At 34.4% G+C, this 17,305-nt stretch overlaps 2 protein-coding genes across 4 annotated transcripts in view; one reads left to right on the top strand and one right to left on the bottom strand.

The window, feature by feature from the left end:
* LOC123674791 (fasciclin-3) overlaps positions 1–17,305 on the top strand; it is a 212,144-nt gene that overhangs the window by 33,698 nt on the left and 161,141 nt on the right. The gene's annotated exons all lie outside the window — the stretch shown is intronic.
* LOC123674792 lies at positions 10,925–12,033 on the bottom strand. The gene has a single exon (XM_045609878.1). The coding sequence runs from the start codon at positions 11,961–11,963 to the stop codon at positions 11,025–11,027; it is 939 nt and encodes a 312-aa protein (XP_045465834.1). The 5' UTR covers positions 11,964–12,033; the 3' UTR covers positions 10,925–11,024.

Here is a 17,305-nt window from a genome sequence, read left to right as displayed (position 1 = left end):
ATAATGTATTTGAAATTTTATGATATAAAATGTCGTTCCATTAATTTCTAACATAAATAAATCCGAATGATGAAATATAACAACCACACAATTCCCTACCTCTCCAGACAAAACCTGGCCCTGAAAAAAGGTAGTGTATGATAACACCTGCTATAATTAAAGTCGACGTGTCGGTTGCTCTTTCCCTAGAGCCAACCTTTTGAAGTCTAACCTGGCTGCCAAGGGATTCGACATCTTCCTGTTTTTTTAACGTTGTGTTCTATTGTGCAGGTAGACAGGTATGCAATAAGCCTCGGATGAAGCGTCATCTTCATCTCTGTTAGAGCGTGAAGGTCTCGAAGGAATTCCATAATAACATGAACCTGCTAAGAAGGTGTTCTCTTTCATAGAATGAATAAACGAATCTACCATTAGTGTAGTCTTGAGAGATGAAGCAGAACAAATAAAGTTCGTGATTTTAATTAGATATTACATAAATATTTTAGTTTGGATTTTGTTGTGCAATAGAACTTATATTTCATGAAAATTACCGAAATAAATATTTTGTGGAACCTGCAGTACACAAGTAGTAGATCTAGCTAATAATACTTGATATCCAGGGCATATAAAAATTCAATAATTTAGTGTTACTTGAAAAAAAAAATTGGTAAGGATTGGCTTGAGATCAGGAATCCATACATTGATGTGCACTTGGAGACTACCCCTAATGTATATTGCTATACAAGTGGTCTCCAAGGAAGCAATTTGCACATGAATGACCGTCCTCTCAAAAGCTCCTGACTTCGATTCAGTGCTGTCCTCATTTTCTTTTTCGACAATTTACTTAAAAATATGCTTTTATTTAGATAAAGGTTCCAACATGAAAATTTACAAAAACCTTGAAATTTTTATTGTATTTATATATTTATATCTGTGAAAAAGATCAATCCGATAAGATCTGTTGTCCCGAAAATACTAGATTTCGTTTTTCCAATATTCTTTTAGAATGTACTATGGTTTTTTTTTACCACCGAGTTTGAATGTGTCATTATAAAAAAATTTGTGGTGATTTTTTGTCTGGTGCTGCGATCAAGATGAAATTGAGCTTGAAATAGTTATTTCTGAATACAATATACAATTTCAATCGGATCACTGGTTTCGACATTATCAGGAAATCATGATTTTGATAGGTCATCTATACAAAACCGCTAGTCAGATATTACCCATTTACACTTTTGACCCAATACGTATCTCCATATCAAGATCGGGCCAGTAGAAAGCAAGATGGTCGATAGAATTTCACGTACATTGTACAGGGTGGGCAAATTTCGATGTTTTTTTCACTTTTTTTTTTCTATTTGGTTCTTTGAAAGAGATATTTCTTCTTATCTGTCTTTTTTATTTTGATTTGTAGTAGGTATCTTTCCAATGAATATACACAAATAGGTACACATGATATTTGACTACACAACCTCAAACTGTGGCAATTTTCAACATACAAAAAATCTACTATCTGTGTAGATTGAAAAAAGTTACTAGATAGTTTACTGAGTGTTACCAAGCACTGTATGCTTCGAAATAAAAACAGACTTCAATTTCATGACAAATGATTAAATATTCACATGGTCAAAGGTGACTTTTGACATTTTTCATCTTACTGGTCATAAAATCCTTCTGAGACCAAATATAAATTGCGATCGAGGTATACCCTAATGCCCAGATTACCGAAGCAGCCGCAGTAGGCCACGAGAGATCATGGTATACACAAAAAAAATTATATGAAAATTTTATGAGGCGAACAGCTCGAACAGAGGTCGGATTCGAATGATATATCTACAATAAGATTTAAAAACGATGAATATGTTAATGACCATCTACTATTCCACTTTGGAGACGGAACGAATACAAGCCACCCTAGACGACCGGCGTAAAAACCAGTTTTGAAATTTAAACGCCTTGAAACTCCGGTTGAAATGTGACGCAAGGACGCAAAAGGAGATCGCAAATGAGCGACAGGCCGAAGAATGTTTACGGATGAAGATATTCGAATCGAGGAGTCGCAGAATGTTTGTCAACTTGAATAGGATTTTTAAATAATTGAAAAATGAATGGAAAGGGGGAATTCGACTCTTCTTCTCTTTCGTTTTCACGATTCGTTTCCGAGAGTCGTGAAAGATTCGAGTCGAATGTTTTTGAAATTGTACAATACAAAAATAAGAATTGAGCACACTTGGGGGTGTTAATTTTGATAAACAAAAGTTTTGGGTTCAAGTATTTTTTGAACGAATTAATTCTCTCTCACCTTCTATAAACTATGTTCGCCTACTTTTATGGCAATGCTCAATTCTACTACTTCTAATGGAAAAAAAACCAATCATCATTTTGTTCTTTGTGTTTTGAATATTAGAATATTAACAAAAATCTCACTTGATTTATTTTAGCACTTCTCTATATAACTCTCCAATCGAACCGATTCTTTTTTAATCAGTAGCAAACTATTGAAACGGATGTTCTTGTAAAATTTGGGAAATTGAGAAATCATTTCTTTCCAAATCAGATTATTATATATTTGGTGATGTATGTAAAGTTCTTCTCTGGAGTGAAAATTTACATATCCTACTTCTACAGTTTACACGGGGAAAAAATCGAATATTTTGGGAAAACGAATTGATTTGTTTGTAATATCTTCAGTTAATCGCAGAGAGGGCAGAAAAAATGCCATGATACAAGAACAAGAAGGAAGGCATTTCTGTGGCTTGTCGATTTCATATGCATATAGTGAGTGCATTTATTTTTTTAAGTGGTAGTCCTATATCATACTCAGTTTCCAATGGGAGGTTGGACACGGTTGGCTTCAAATAAAATTAACCGATTGCTCTTAACATTAGGCCAGGAATGTCAGGTAAGGTGGCTATAAAAAGCACCTAGGATTATTGACCTGACTTTTAGTGAATAAGACCAATTTCTGTTTTTTTTTATTGAGACCCCCTTAACTTCCGATGATTTATGGTATGGAGCATTTGAAAGCTATTCTCAATAATCCTTTGGATCCGAGTTTAGATCTTTTTGAGAAAAAAAAACTCAGCCAATAGGTACGGAACAATGCTTCTGCACCTTTTGAAAAAAAAGAGCTGTAGTATAAGTGATCCTTTGGCCTTGGCAATTTCATTGAATCAGGTGTCCAAATTCGTTGTCTAGTGAGGGGATCTCAGAACCTCTTTGAACTAAAAAAAATTAATGGCATATTTTCGGGATCGATTTTTGAGAGAATTATTTTGGTGAAAACTGGCAGCATTATAAATTAAACTGTTTTCAAAGCTTATGAAAAAATTGGAAAATAGCGTGAAATGAAAAGTCATAACTTCTTCAATATTGGTCCTATAAACTTAAAACAAAAACATTCTAATAGGAGATTCTTCTATTTTGTTTCCCATGTCTCTAGAAATCATCTGATTATACCCTGTGTTGTAACAATCTCTTTTTTCAGAAGAGTCACGAATCTACGAAGGAATATTATTATTTAGTTAGGTTATAAGACATAGGTTTGCTATTATGGCTAAATGCAGAAGACAATTGCGTGGATGTGTTGTGGAGTTCCATCGCTTTCATACGTTGAAGAATTTAGAAAGCACCAGGTCAGGAATCAGGATTATGCTCAGTTCGGATTTTTTAAATTGCAGTGAATAAATTTGATAGACAATTTTTGTATGGGTTATTTATTGTTTGTCATTCTTCCGCCTAAAATCAAAATGTTAAAATTGATTTTGTATATGCAAAATGAAAACTCGAATATTCATGCCAAACTTTAATGAACTTTTCGTCTAGATTAATAAATCATGGGCGTATGATTGAATAAGCGCTCGAAAGTTCCTGCCAGTGTTCTTATCGAATTATTTCTTTATCAGAATCTTGGTTTCGGTTCTCTATCTATCGGGAAAGTGTCAGTAGATGGCTTTAGTTATTTCCACATTTCAAAGGAGTTTTATTTTTCAGTTCTTCTTCACTATTAAAATTTGAGAAAAAACATCCAAATGTTGGACTTGATAACTCCCCGTGCAAATTGCAAATCTCTATCAAATAATTAAGATTGATATTTTCATCAGGAAAATCTTTCATTAGAAAGCTTTTTCCTCCAGCAACAGATTAAGTCTTAGGACACGGTAGATCCATATAGACTGCAAGCAACAATCTTCCGACGACAGATCAACCGATATATCCTCCAAATTGGTCTGGGCACTGATGAAAATCCCCAGGCTCGCCTTCGTCTTCCAAATTCCACTCCATTTCCGGACAGCCATCGGGAAAAACAGTGAGAGAGCGAGGAAAATCCCTTCGAATCCGCTCGACCTTTCCCGTCTGCACTCTTCGCGTTCAATGAAACGTCCAAAATAGAAAAAACTGTGGGGAATAGAAACTTGACCTTGACATAAGTCGTTATTTAGAACGTATTGTTTGAAATATCTTTAATGATCGGTTGAAAACTGTGCATGAATTTAATTCTTACGAAAACCATTTGAAACAGAAGTATGTTATTGTTTCCGAGTCACCGAATAGAGGGAAAACAATTTCTAGTCTCCGAATTTCTCTATTTGTAGTTCACATTATTCGATATGATTATTAATTATTTATTATTATTGATCAAAGTAGATTAGATATTGTGTTCTCCACGGTTGTACCAAAAAAGGTTTTTTTTGTAGGAATAAGAACAAACACTGAAGAACTTTCAAAATATATTTAGCGGCGTTTCGCAGATTTTCATCTGCTTCATCAGGCCTAAAAAACACCAAAGATGACAAAAACATACAAAACAAAAACGGTAAAATTTACCTCTACAAATTTAAGTTCTTTCAACAGTTTTCGAACATAATTAAAAGCTAACATCAGTCGTCAATTATAAAATCCTGCAATATCTACGTACATCAAAATATTACAATCAAGCAACATCAAAACGGGAATATTCTAGAATCAGTCACAGAGAAATACTAACCTATAAAAGGAACTGTCATTTATTTGATTAAAATTCATTCGATACAAATCTTCATCCGAAGGAATAACACCAGCAAAATTTGTATATTTGGGTGAATTATGAAATGCAGCGTATTCTTCAAGACCTGTTACTGTGAGATTCAGTTATTCGATTATTGTACACAATGGATCAATGCATTATCCAAACATTAACAGGTCAGTATTGAATTTGATGCTACGTTGAGTATGAATACGAAATGTGGCAGTATTCAGTATTGCCAATTGGCTTATTTGCCGAACGAAGTTCAATAAATGTTAGTATTTCCTCAAAATCTTCATGTTTTGTTTTCATTTCATGTGGAAGCGTTCAAGAGTTATACATTATACCGGTTGAAAGTTCTCGTAAACGAATTGACCTTAGACATTTTTCAACATTGATTCAGATTATCTAAATATTCCTAATATGTAAGAAGAAATGAAATGAAATTGTCTGAAAGATACTCTAGCACTATCATAAACGAAAGTTAGCACTTGGTGCCTGCCTTCAATACTCGAATGCCCACTTTTGAGTAGCTCAAATCAATTACCTTATTCTATGTCTTCTTTAAAATTAGGCAACTATTTTATAAATAACGAAAAATAGTGAACTCAGATCTTTTTGTTTAAGGTTCGGAATTTACATTCCCTTGGCCTCTAATTTCATTTCTCCTATTTTCTGCTGTTGTCTGATAGGAAAGCTTTCCTTCCTACTACATGTCACTTCTTTCTTCTATTCAGTTCTTTGAAAGAGGTATTTCCCCTTATCTGTCTTTCTTATTTTGATTTGTATTATCTTTCTTAATTCTTTATTCTCGTGCTCTTTCAGCGTCTCTACTGTCTTCTTTGTTTGTTTATTACTGAATATTGCGTACTTTGCAACTGATCATTATTATTGTCCTTAATATTGTACCAGGTACATCGTAATGCTTGGTATTAGCACTATTTTTATTATCTTCAGCTTGTTTTCTAAAGAAAGTTTACTTCTAGGGTTGAGCAATGGGTACAGTCTGCCGTGCAATTGCCTTGTCTTTTTTCGGTTTTCTTCTATCTGTTTGTTAAAATTCATTCTTTCATCCAGTAATACTCCCAGATATTTTGCTTCCTTTTTCCATTCTATCGTCTAGTTTTCTATTTTGACGTTTCCTGCTCTATCTTTCTTTACTGTTGTTCCTCCGAAGTAGATTGCAACTGTTTTCGATGTGTTCATTTTGAATCTCCATTTCTTGAAGTATTCCATCGGTTTATCTAGGTCTATCTGTAACTGCCTAGTGATTGTTTTCCGCATTCTACTGTGATAGTATATGGCAGTGTCATCTGGAAACTGGGCTATCTTGTATCTATTCATTTTCGGTATGTCTGCCATGTATAAGTTGAACAGTAGCGGTCCTATCACCGATTCTTGGGGAACTCCGTCTTCAATTTCTCTAATCGTCGACCAGGTACTATCGATATTCACTCTAAATTTTCATTTGCCAGGTACGATTGTATCAATCTCGTAAGTTTGATTGGAAATTTCATCAACTTCATTTTGTAAATCAGACTCTGATGCCACATTTTATCAAATGCCTTTTCTATATCCAAGAAAATTGCACCGGTAGGTATCTGTAGAGAGGTTCATTTGCTCCTTAATATTTTCTGTAAGTCGTACCAGTTGATGAATCGTTGAATGATCTTTACGAAACCCAAACTGGTGATCTGGAATTATTTTCTTTTCTTCTAAAGAATCTGTCAGTCTTCTGTGGATTAATTTCTCTACCACTTTACTAATTGTCGATAATAGGCTTATGGGTCGATAATTCGTTGGATCTTTTTTGTCTCTGAAAAAAGTGATGAAATCCAAGAATTATTATTGATTCCAATGAAATAACCGATAACGGCATTCAGAAATAGTTTCCAACAAACCGAATCGATTCCGGTAAAGTTACTGACGACCAATCTAATTATAATCCAACGTTTACGTGGACAAGCCATTATTCGATGCATCCCTATGCGTTATTCAGATACAGCATAAATAATTAGAGTGAAGTATGATACCCGTGTAATTACACGTAGTCATCAATTTGTTTCATGGTGTATTATTAACGTAGAAATTCAATTACGTAACTATATTCGACCGCCCCAACACAAAATCAACCCCTTTGTTCGAAATTCATGTTGATTTGAATGAACATATTTCCGTCGTTCCAAAAATTGATTCATTAGTGGTAACCTGCTGTTTGTTTTTTATATCCAAATGTTTGTTATCAAACGAACGGAGCGTAATTACTGTCTCTGAAGATTTTTCTCATTTGTGATATCACTCAATTTGGTACGACACAAACAGAGTAGTATAATGCTTGTGCCTAGACTTTATTTGATTTCAAGTTTTCGTTTTGCCGTTCTAAAGGGTGTTTTTTTAGAGCTTTAGAACTTTAAATTGCAATAAAACAACGATGGATTATTCGATTGACATGAATTTTATTTATCCGCAAGATAATTTTGTGGCATTACATTTTAAATATGGTTTCTGGCATATGACCGCCAGGGTTGGCTCGGATGTAGTCCAATCTGGACGTCCAATTTTCGATGACTTTTTCCAACATCCTTGACCGTATATCAGCAATAACACGGCGAACGTTGTCTTCCAAATGGTCAAGGGTTTGTGGCTTATCTGCATAGACCAATGACTTCACATAGCCCCACAGAAAGTAGTCTAGCGGTGTTAAATCGCAAAATCTTGGAGGCCAATTCATAGGTCCGAAACGTGAAATTAGGCGGTCATCAAACGTGTCTTTTAATAAATCGATTGTGGCACGAGCTGTGTGACATGTTGCGCCGTCTTGTTGGAACCACAGCTCCTGGACATCATGGTTGTTCAATTCAGGAATGGAAAGTCAGTAATCATGGCTTCATACCGATCACCATTGACTGTAACGTTCTGGTCATCATGGTTTTTGAAGAAGTACGGACCAATGATTCCACCAGCCCATAAAGCGCACCAAACTGTCAGTTTTTCTGGATGTAACGGTGTTTCGACATACATTTGAGGATTAACTTCACTCCAAATGCGGCAGTTTTGTTTGTTGACGTAGCCATTCAACCAGAAGTGCGCTTCATCGCTAAACAAAATTCGCTTATGAAAATCGGGAACAACGGCAATCTTATTTTGCACTATTTGCAAGCGTTGTTCAGGCGTGAGTCTATTCATGATGAATTGCCAAACCAAACTGAGAATAAATCACTTGACAGCTGTTAAATCGGTCGCCATCTTGAACAGTAATGCCAACTTAAAGTTATAAACCTTGAAAAAAAACACCCATTAGATGCGAAATCATATAGCTCCTTCCTCAATTTAGGTACATATAAAGGAGTAACCTGGTATAATACGAAAGACAATAATAAGGATCAGTTACAAAGTATACCAAAACAGTAATCAGAACAGTGGCACCCAATGGTCCATAAGAAATCAACAAATCAGAGAATTGAAAATTGAAACTATTGAGTAAATAATTAACAAACAAAGAAAGAAGATAATAGAGACGTTGAAAGAGCATGAGAGTGAGAAATTAAGAAAAATACTACATTCCAAAATAAGAATGACAGATAAGAGGAAATACCTACTTCAAAGAACCAGAAAGAAGAAAGAAGTGACATGCAGTATCTGGAATTATTTAAGGGGTGGATTAGCCAACCTTCTTGGTGTAGATTGCACATACGTAAACCTTTAAACTCTTAGATACAATTTGAATTTGGTGTATATTCATTCAGTCATTCATACGAAATGGTTTTTTGCTCAGAATTTCTTTATGACGTCTATATGAATCAATTGATAATTTGCTAAAATATTGCAGCACTATAGTTTCTCAAATTTTCAGTGGAAACAACAAAGAAAAATACTTTTATATTTTATAATTGTGATTCGACTTTCATATTCTATGAGAACTCATAATGTAAGGCGTTAATTGAACTTCGTCTACTAGTACACGGACAATCTTTGAGCATTCTTATGATCTCCCACTATATGAAGCATTAACTAAGGTTAACAGAGGTCATATTCGATAAACAGCTGTGAAAGTAATAACGGACAAGGCTGTAGGAAGAAAAACTGTTTTGTTCAATTCGCGACGTTGATTACGGTGCCGATGTGAAAAATTTCATTTTGTTTCTACTTTTGAAAAGATAGAATTGGAAAATATTGAAATATAGCGTTGGTGTCCAATGTCGGCATTTTCATTCACTGTTAGAATTAGGGCTGCAACCGAAACCGAACCGAACTACCAATTCCGGCCGATTCGGCTGCTCGGCCGGAATTCCGGCCTAGGCCGAATTCCAATTCGATTCGGCCGAATTTTTCCAAGTGAAAATTGAAAGAAAAACAGGAGATAATTTTGATAATTTATTCGCATAATAAAAATAAAAAGTCTTCTAGAAATATGATATATCAATCCTAAATATCACAGATTAAAAAAAAAAAGTCTTCTAGAAAAGGAACGTAATTCATAATTATCACAGCTGAAAACATAAAAAATACTCTTCACGAAAAGGATCATAACATAATTCATAATTAATAACATCAGGATGAAAACAAAAATATTTCTGATTCTAGAGAGAAGTCAAATAAAACAACTAAACATTTTCATGAATGAACACTATTTTTTCGGCCATTTCGGGATCCAACGAACTTCTCTTATCTTCGAAAATGTTCCTCATTTCTGAAAATAAGCGTTCGCTTGGAACACTTGTTCCAGGACACGAAAGAAATTTCGGTACAAGTTTGAAAATGTAAGGAAAGTTTTTATTCTGTGTCTTCCAAAATTCGAGAGGACACGAATTCCGATCTAAAATGGGTTTTTGGAGGTATTCACCAATTTCATCCGTGATGGATTTTTTAACATCACAGTTTTTTTTTTCTTTAGAGGAATTGGCAATGTCTTCAAAGCATTGCCATAAAGTTGAAGTCTCGTTACTGGCCTTCTTTTTTTTTATTAATGGTTCGTCATCTGAGTTATTCGTTTCCGAATCGCTTCCTCCAGTAAGTCTACTTATAGAAGTTATTTCCTTGATCACAATGGAAATAATTGATTTTTTTTCCGATGTGTTAAAAAACACATTTTTATATCTCGGGTCGATGAAGGTAGCTATGGAATAGTTTTTATTAAAAACTAGATTTTTGCAACGCTCCTCTAGTCCTTTTTCTGAAGCTTCTTTGAAGGAGTTTCGATCTGCGATCCGGCCAACGGTTCGGTTTGTGATTCGGCCTACAAATTCGGTTCGGTCCGGCCAATACAGCCGGATCGAAAAATTCGGTTCGGTTTGAAAATGGCGTTTCGTTGCACCCCTAGTTAGAATAGAGCTAAGAGGAGTTTGGTAACAGTTTTCAAATAACAATTGATAAATATGAGAGGAATGTCGTACGACAGGGTTTATGCAGCCAAATAACTACTCGTTTTCTTCATTTTTGGACGCTCGTTTTCTAACAGAGCGATCATTATGTCCGTATTTTTCGAATTTTAAGCCTCGACCTCGGGTTCGACTCACTGATGACGAATCCATCCTCACATTCGATTCTGTCGAAAATCGAAATGGAATAACTAAGAGCTTGAAATATTCAGGATTGCCATGGATAAGTCGTTAATGGGTAAAATCCGACTAGTGCGTTCGATTTTTTGTTCTCCTGATAATATCAAAACTGCGTATTCGACCGGGATAAAATTCTGCAATTGAATGTACAAAAATAATTTAAATCTTCATGCAAAATTTTCTTGATGATCGCTTTTCTAGAACCAGAAAAATATTCAAGACAAATATCGTAGAAAAAAAATTAATATTTTAGGGACAACAGTTTCACCAAGTTGAGATTTCGCGTGCAGATATAAAGCAATATTATCAAGCTTAGAGCAGATTTTTATGTTAATCTCTTTATCAGAAAAGATCAATCTGCTGATAGAAAAAAAAAAGAAAATTAATTCCGAAATTTAATTAAAAAAAAATAACCATGAGAACTTTACATTGCAATACTTGAATATGTAGGTTTATATTTTTTATTCTTAAATTAGTTTAGTCTAAGGTCGCTCTATGGGTTTCGCTAGTTGAAGGATCCTTGGAGTAGCTTTGTACTTGAGCGCACCAGGTGATATCTTCCAAACCTCATCCTCGGGTGCGGACGTGGTTCCTTCCTTCCTTATTTTTACAACATAAAGTTTCTCTATTTGAGGTGTAATCTTGTATGTCAGAGCAGATTTGGGAACTGGTCTGGCGGCCTGCAATGGTGGCTCTAAATCTTCAAATCTCCTCGGTTGTTGTAGCAACTTAAGAATTATGTCAGTAGCTACGTAACTTTTTGCGGCTTTGCTGACGTCGAAGTTAGTTCTTGGACCAATTGTCTTATCTCGTTTGATCGGCTCAGCTAAGTCCATATATCTGTTCATGTTCTCCAAAGGTTTCCATTTACCTCTACTCGGTGGTCGTTCCTTGAAGAGTTTTTTGGCTGTTGCAAGATTTTCTATTCTTTTAGCTCTTTCCTCGTCGGTTTCTTTTACTTTTTTTCTGCTAGATCTGGCCAATAGCGCTTTTCGTTGCTGCAATTTCGCAAGTTTCATCTCTTTCATCATTTGATGCTTTCTGTAGAAGAAATAGATCGAATTGATAGTCTTCTCCTCTTGTTTTACTAGGTTCTTGATCTTCTTCTGTTCCAAGATGTCTTTGAAGGATTTTCTGTTGTCGAAGATTGTTCGGAGGTGAGCAAATGCCAACTGATTGCATCTTGTCAATATTTCTGGATCGATAACCAAGGATTTCTGAATAAGCACAAGGGGTCCATCGTATGGTGGAACAAATTTTTCTTGGGGCATTTTCGGTTGTGCCAACTGAGTCTCCCGCCATATTCCTTTGAGTTTGAATTTGTGTTTTCTCTCTTTGTTATTCGTCATTGTAATTGTAACTCCTTTAACTGATGTGTTTTCGTGGGTGGATTCGGGTACCTGGGTTTGTTGTATTGCCATTTTACGATTGAGCGAAATTTTGTAATTTGACGTTTTTGAACTGAGAATTTTGAGTGATGATTTGCTGTCATAGAATTTCCAATATGATATTCACTTTTGGTATTATAACACTTTCAGTGATCAACTGGTATTTGCACATTATTTTGCCCAAATGTCTGTTAGTTTCGTATTTTGTCCGAGAATGGTCTGAAATCATTAAGAATCCAAGGAAGAATTAATTTTCTTTAGTCGGCTGCCGTTTACATCAGAATAAATCTTGAACAAAATTTACTGATCCTTGAAAATTTCAGTTCAAAATTCGAAACCCGATTCTCTATAATAAATATATAAAATTGGATTGAAGGCTTAGGAGCTATGAATATCAATATGAAATTTTGTTTTTCCGATAATTATAAGAATAACTATCCGATCGAACTAAAATTCAAAAATTATTTCCGAAGAGCAAATCAAATATATAGATGTTCGAGCATTGTGATATGAGATCATATTTTTTTGTAGAATTTCTTTATCTCCAAATACTATACAATGAATAATATGAAAATGGGTTGGCCAAAAATTTTACAAGGGAAAAATAATAATAAGTTTTTCTGATTTATAAACTCGCTGAACCATAGAATATCTTCTGGTTATTCGTAGGAAGGGTCGGAGATAATTATATCAATTACAATATTAAAGTATGTACGGCCTCAATATCTCGAATCATGGACTGTTATGTTTTGACAAAAATCGCCCCCGCTGTAACATAATAAGATAATTACCAGAGCTGAATTGAAACAAATCAGATCCAGTGTATACCTAACATTACAGAACCGAAGTTTGTAGGTGGATCATTGTAATTTCAACCTACTGGATGAATTTAATTTGTAGATGAGAGTTCGAGTTGCGTTCCTGCTCTGATTTTAATGGCATGTAATTACAGCTGTTGTACACCGTGTATCATCAATGTTATGCGCTTTTTCTCTCTTTTTTATAGGGGAAATGAGATCTGAAATTTGTATGTTGTTGCTGAATGTTACTTGCGATGAAGAAAGCAGTAGTAACAAAACTATATTATCACTCTTTCATCGGGAATATCTCCGACAATAATCGAATAATTTTGTCTTTCAGATATTGAAACTTCTTATTATTATTCTATTCTCAATAACTAGTTTTTTTTTTCAATTGGAACCAATATTATTATTGGTGGTAATGAACTCAATACCTATTATTGTGTTGAACTTTTCAGTAATTTATTTTTTCCATTTACAGGTGAGACTTCGGAACGTAGTTGAAGGAGTATTTTCATTATCACCTGATATAACCAATGATTGAATTAAGGTAAGATTTGAAGGTACTCGGATCTACAAAAAAATAATGGAACGATTCAACAAAATTGCGTATTTCTAATTTCCGCGCGTGCAATTTTTCTGCACCAATTTTCAACTTGAAAGTGAAGTTTTCGGGAAATTGGATTTCAAGAAGTGGCTTTGTTTTAAGTGACTTTTGGTGATAAATTATTGAAACTTTTGATTTCCTTGTTATTCCATAATTGCTTACTATTGCTAAATACATTTTTTTTTAACACTTAGTGAATGGAGTATATCTAGATCCACTTAGGTGTCCTCTATTTTATAACATTTTCAGAGAACACATTTTCTTTTAAAATAATATTAAAGATACACATATAAGACATCAAATGAAGTAAACTACCTTCATTCAAAGTGAGCTAAAATTGCACCTTACATTATGAGATATGTATTTTTCAGCTGGCCTGATGATGGTTTTAGAATAGGAAACCGAAATCGATCGCCAAAGAACAAATTACGAAAAAAGTGTGTTTTATTACTACCTACAAATATAAATCCAAACATACTATGGAAGCTTTTAATAGCAAAATTTATATTTAAGAATTGGGTTCTTCGAATTTTTGATATTTCTATGGAATGTAATGTTCATAATGAAGTAACTGAAAAATGTGGATGGAATTTTGTGTTTGACGAAGATGCATCACATCAAGGAGAAGCTATATCTCAAAAATCATTTCCTAGGGTAGAACCATTCACGACATATAGCCGAGAATTTATCGATATTCAACAGCCTGTATCTTTTTATCAGGGCCGAATAGGAAGAAATGGTTAAGGAAAAAAGTGTTTCCATTGACCTCAGGAATCTTGAAATATATCTACAAGTGAAAAACTTCCTGTATTTACATCAATAAACAAAAAAAGAAATATCATTTTAACATCGTTTAACAAAATGAAGTTTATTGTATTTACCTAACGGAATTCTGAAATGACTACGCCATTGGATTCCATCGATTACGCTATCACATACAACCATTATGTCGAAATTCAATTGTCTACACGCTATAGAATAATGAAATAATATCGTTCCCGAGAGATATCCAATCATCCAAGCTTGTCCCTTGGCCCAGCACTGCAAACTTCGGTCCATCCAGAGGAATTAGAGGGCCATTATTGGATTTTGCCACCCCTCGTGAAAGAGAGACGGATTGATGATGTTGCACGGGTTGGGGAAAATACGATATGAAATTATTAATTTCGAATTGTTGACCCTACGTGCGGATTTAATGATGTGAAGGTATTTGTTGACGAGAACTCTGGAATCATTGGAAAAGGAAACTATTTTTTTTTTGCACAAGAGGATGGTTTTTTTTCTGAATAAAGTTATCACCTTAATTTCAACTTCTCGAAATCCTCACAGAAAAGGCATCTTTTCAACTTAATATGCAGAAAAGGTTCAGTGTTTTTTTTTACACACCTAAGATCGAATTAGGTACAAAAAACACTTCTTGCAAAACGTGAATTTTGAACAATTTCTTTCAGAATCCCTGTATAATATTTTGTGCTATTTTTCAGTGCATGAATTGAAACAATTATTCAACAATATTCACAGAAGAAACTGATTCAAAAAGTATTTAATTGTTCCTATGGCATGAGAGAAAGCATTCAACATTTTCATGAAACATCAAAAATCTCGAAAACTGTGAGACTTCGAAATTATTCAAATACTCGCTTTCACACTGGACTCCGCTCGCGCTCTAATCTCTGAATAGTGGACAATTTTTTGAATCAACACATTCCACTGTGCGTAATTTCATTTGGAATAACAAATTCAAGTTTCGAGCAAAATTTCGTATTGATAACGTCATCAGAACTATAGCAATTTCAGGCAATATACCGGGTGTAACAGGATCATGGTACACTACACCCCCTGTATCTCCGTTAGTTTTGAACGTAATAGATTGAAATTTGGTATATCTCATATACATAATAAGTGGCACTTTTTGATTCATAAATGATTTTTTTTTCATTTCCGGTTTCGCCGGAAGTGATATCAACTTTAGATTTTTAAATGGAACACCTTGTATTATATTTCTGAAATCTGCATAATTTTCTGAATCCAATGATATCACATAAGTGACATTTCAAACGTCGAAATTTTTTATAATCTAATTTTTAGTTTTCCATCTTAGTGTGCCATGATGGTTCCGATTTATTCCAATTGACCCGTCTAATACTAGAAAAATCGAAATCCCGTCAAAAATACTAAATTGCGTTTTTTATGAGCAAATAAAGTTCATCGTAATTGTTTTTGGGGTAAAACTAAATTTTTTCAAATGGTACCATATTGGTACCGTGATACCATTTATTAGAACTATTAATAAGGAATTTTTCCATACCTGGTAACAAAATGTGCGATCAATACAATCAAAATTACATCTAAAAGAAAATAAGAAAATACAATTATTTTGTTCTCCTTTAATACTAAGAAGTTACCGAGTTGGCTTCCGAGCCAGCCGTGGCACACATTAGCCAGAAATAATTTTTCAGCACTAATGGCAAAAAATTATATTTTAAATAAAGCTTTAACCGTGACCCTCAGCATCATTTCTATGTTTTATTTTCATTATTGATAACAACTAAACTAAAAGAAGACACGTTTAACATCTACATTTCTCTGATGCAGATTGTACTCTTCTTGCATTCTAAATACAAGCCGCGTACTTTCAATGTGCCATTCATTGCTTTCACAGGTCACCGCACAATCCATTTCTAAATGAAATCTGGGCGAAATCATGCGAAAAATATGGTCAACTGACAATTAAGCGCCCAGTGGAACGTCACGAGTCACGACTTATCTCTCCCCGTAACGCTTTGAAATACCGACAGTGGTTTCGTTACAGTTATCGCGAATGCCTGGCCTGAAACAGAACAGCGTTATGAATCAAGCCGACTAGAACGAGAGGTCCTGTTCATTCCAGTTATCCTAAGGTTTACCAGGTGCTCAGAATCAGTGAGCCGCGAATTGGAACAGAAAACGGTTATGATATTTGACAAGTCGGAGAGTTGAAATTTCTATGTGAAAAATGAGAAAAGCGCCGACATAAAATCTGTTACTTATGCGCGCTCATTTCAATCAATGTTTATTTCAGTTTCCATGATCCACTCCATCCACTCCATGATCCAGTGATCCACTGATCGAACACTATTGATTCACCCTGTATAAAAGTGATATTTCTGCTACCTCAGCTTTTTGTGGATACTAATCGAACTAATACACGAGGAATTATCATAAATAATTCTTCTAATTTTACGTTCATATTCAATGTATCCCCTTGAGTTAGTTAACAAGTATATGTATGAGAATTTTCTTATTTACGGTTTTAAATTTGAGAATGAATGATTTATTTTGGAGGCGTCGGTAAGTCACTTACACCTATTCTCCTAGCAACCATTAAATCTGTCGTCTGGATCATGCAGAAGGTTATTTATTATTATTATAGTATTATATATTTTCATTATAATTCGATAAGTTCTATACAAAATCATAGCATAGCATATCTACTGTAATGTTGGGGAGTTTTCAGATCAATAATGAGTAGAAAGAAAGTGGACTGTAATGTGAATTTCAAAATATTCCCAACATATTACGAAAAGGATAAGTGAACCCAAACCAACTTCTTACCTTTAAATGGTCGAACTTTACGAATGGATCTGTATTGTACTCACGCTCCAGAAGCAGAGTGATTGAGCTCAACAATCTGAACTAGACGTGGAGATCCTTTGGAATGAAGTCCTGCCAATGTAAGTTCGGTTCCCCTTATCCTTGCTGCCTTTTGCACAGCACGCCACTGGTAGCGACTTACGTACTTTTCACAACGGAGTCTATTATATTTCGAATGAAATATTAAATGGAAGCAATTTTCACTTGTTTTACTAATCGAAAATGATTTCGTAAGGAAGCAGAAAATTAATTGTTTTGGAAACTATAATATAATATCTTTCGCATGAAACGTAAAGATGGATACTGGTTTTAAAACGAAATGTGTTAATATCACA

This window comes from Harmonia axyridis, chromosome 3 (genome assembly GCF_914767665.1).
Source record: "Harmonia axyridis chromosome 3, icHarAxyr1.1, whole genome shotgun sequence".
In the NCBI taxonomy this organism is placed as follows: domain Eukaryota; kingdom Metazoa; phylum Arthropoda; class Insecta; order Coleoptera; family Coccinellidae; genus Harmonia; species Harmonia axyridis.
The sequence above is the reverse complement of the archived record's forward strand: the minus strand, read 5'-3'. Positions and strand labels throughout refer to the sequence as shown.

Coding starts and splice junctions, on each gene's coding strand:
- LOC123674792 (XM_045609878.1), bottom strand. CDS start 11,963: ATGGCAATACAACAAACCCAGGTACCCGAATCCACCCACGAAAACACA.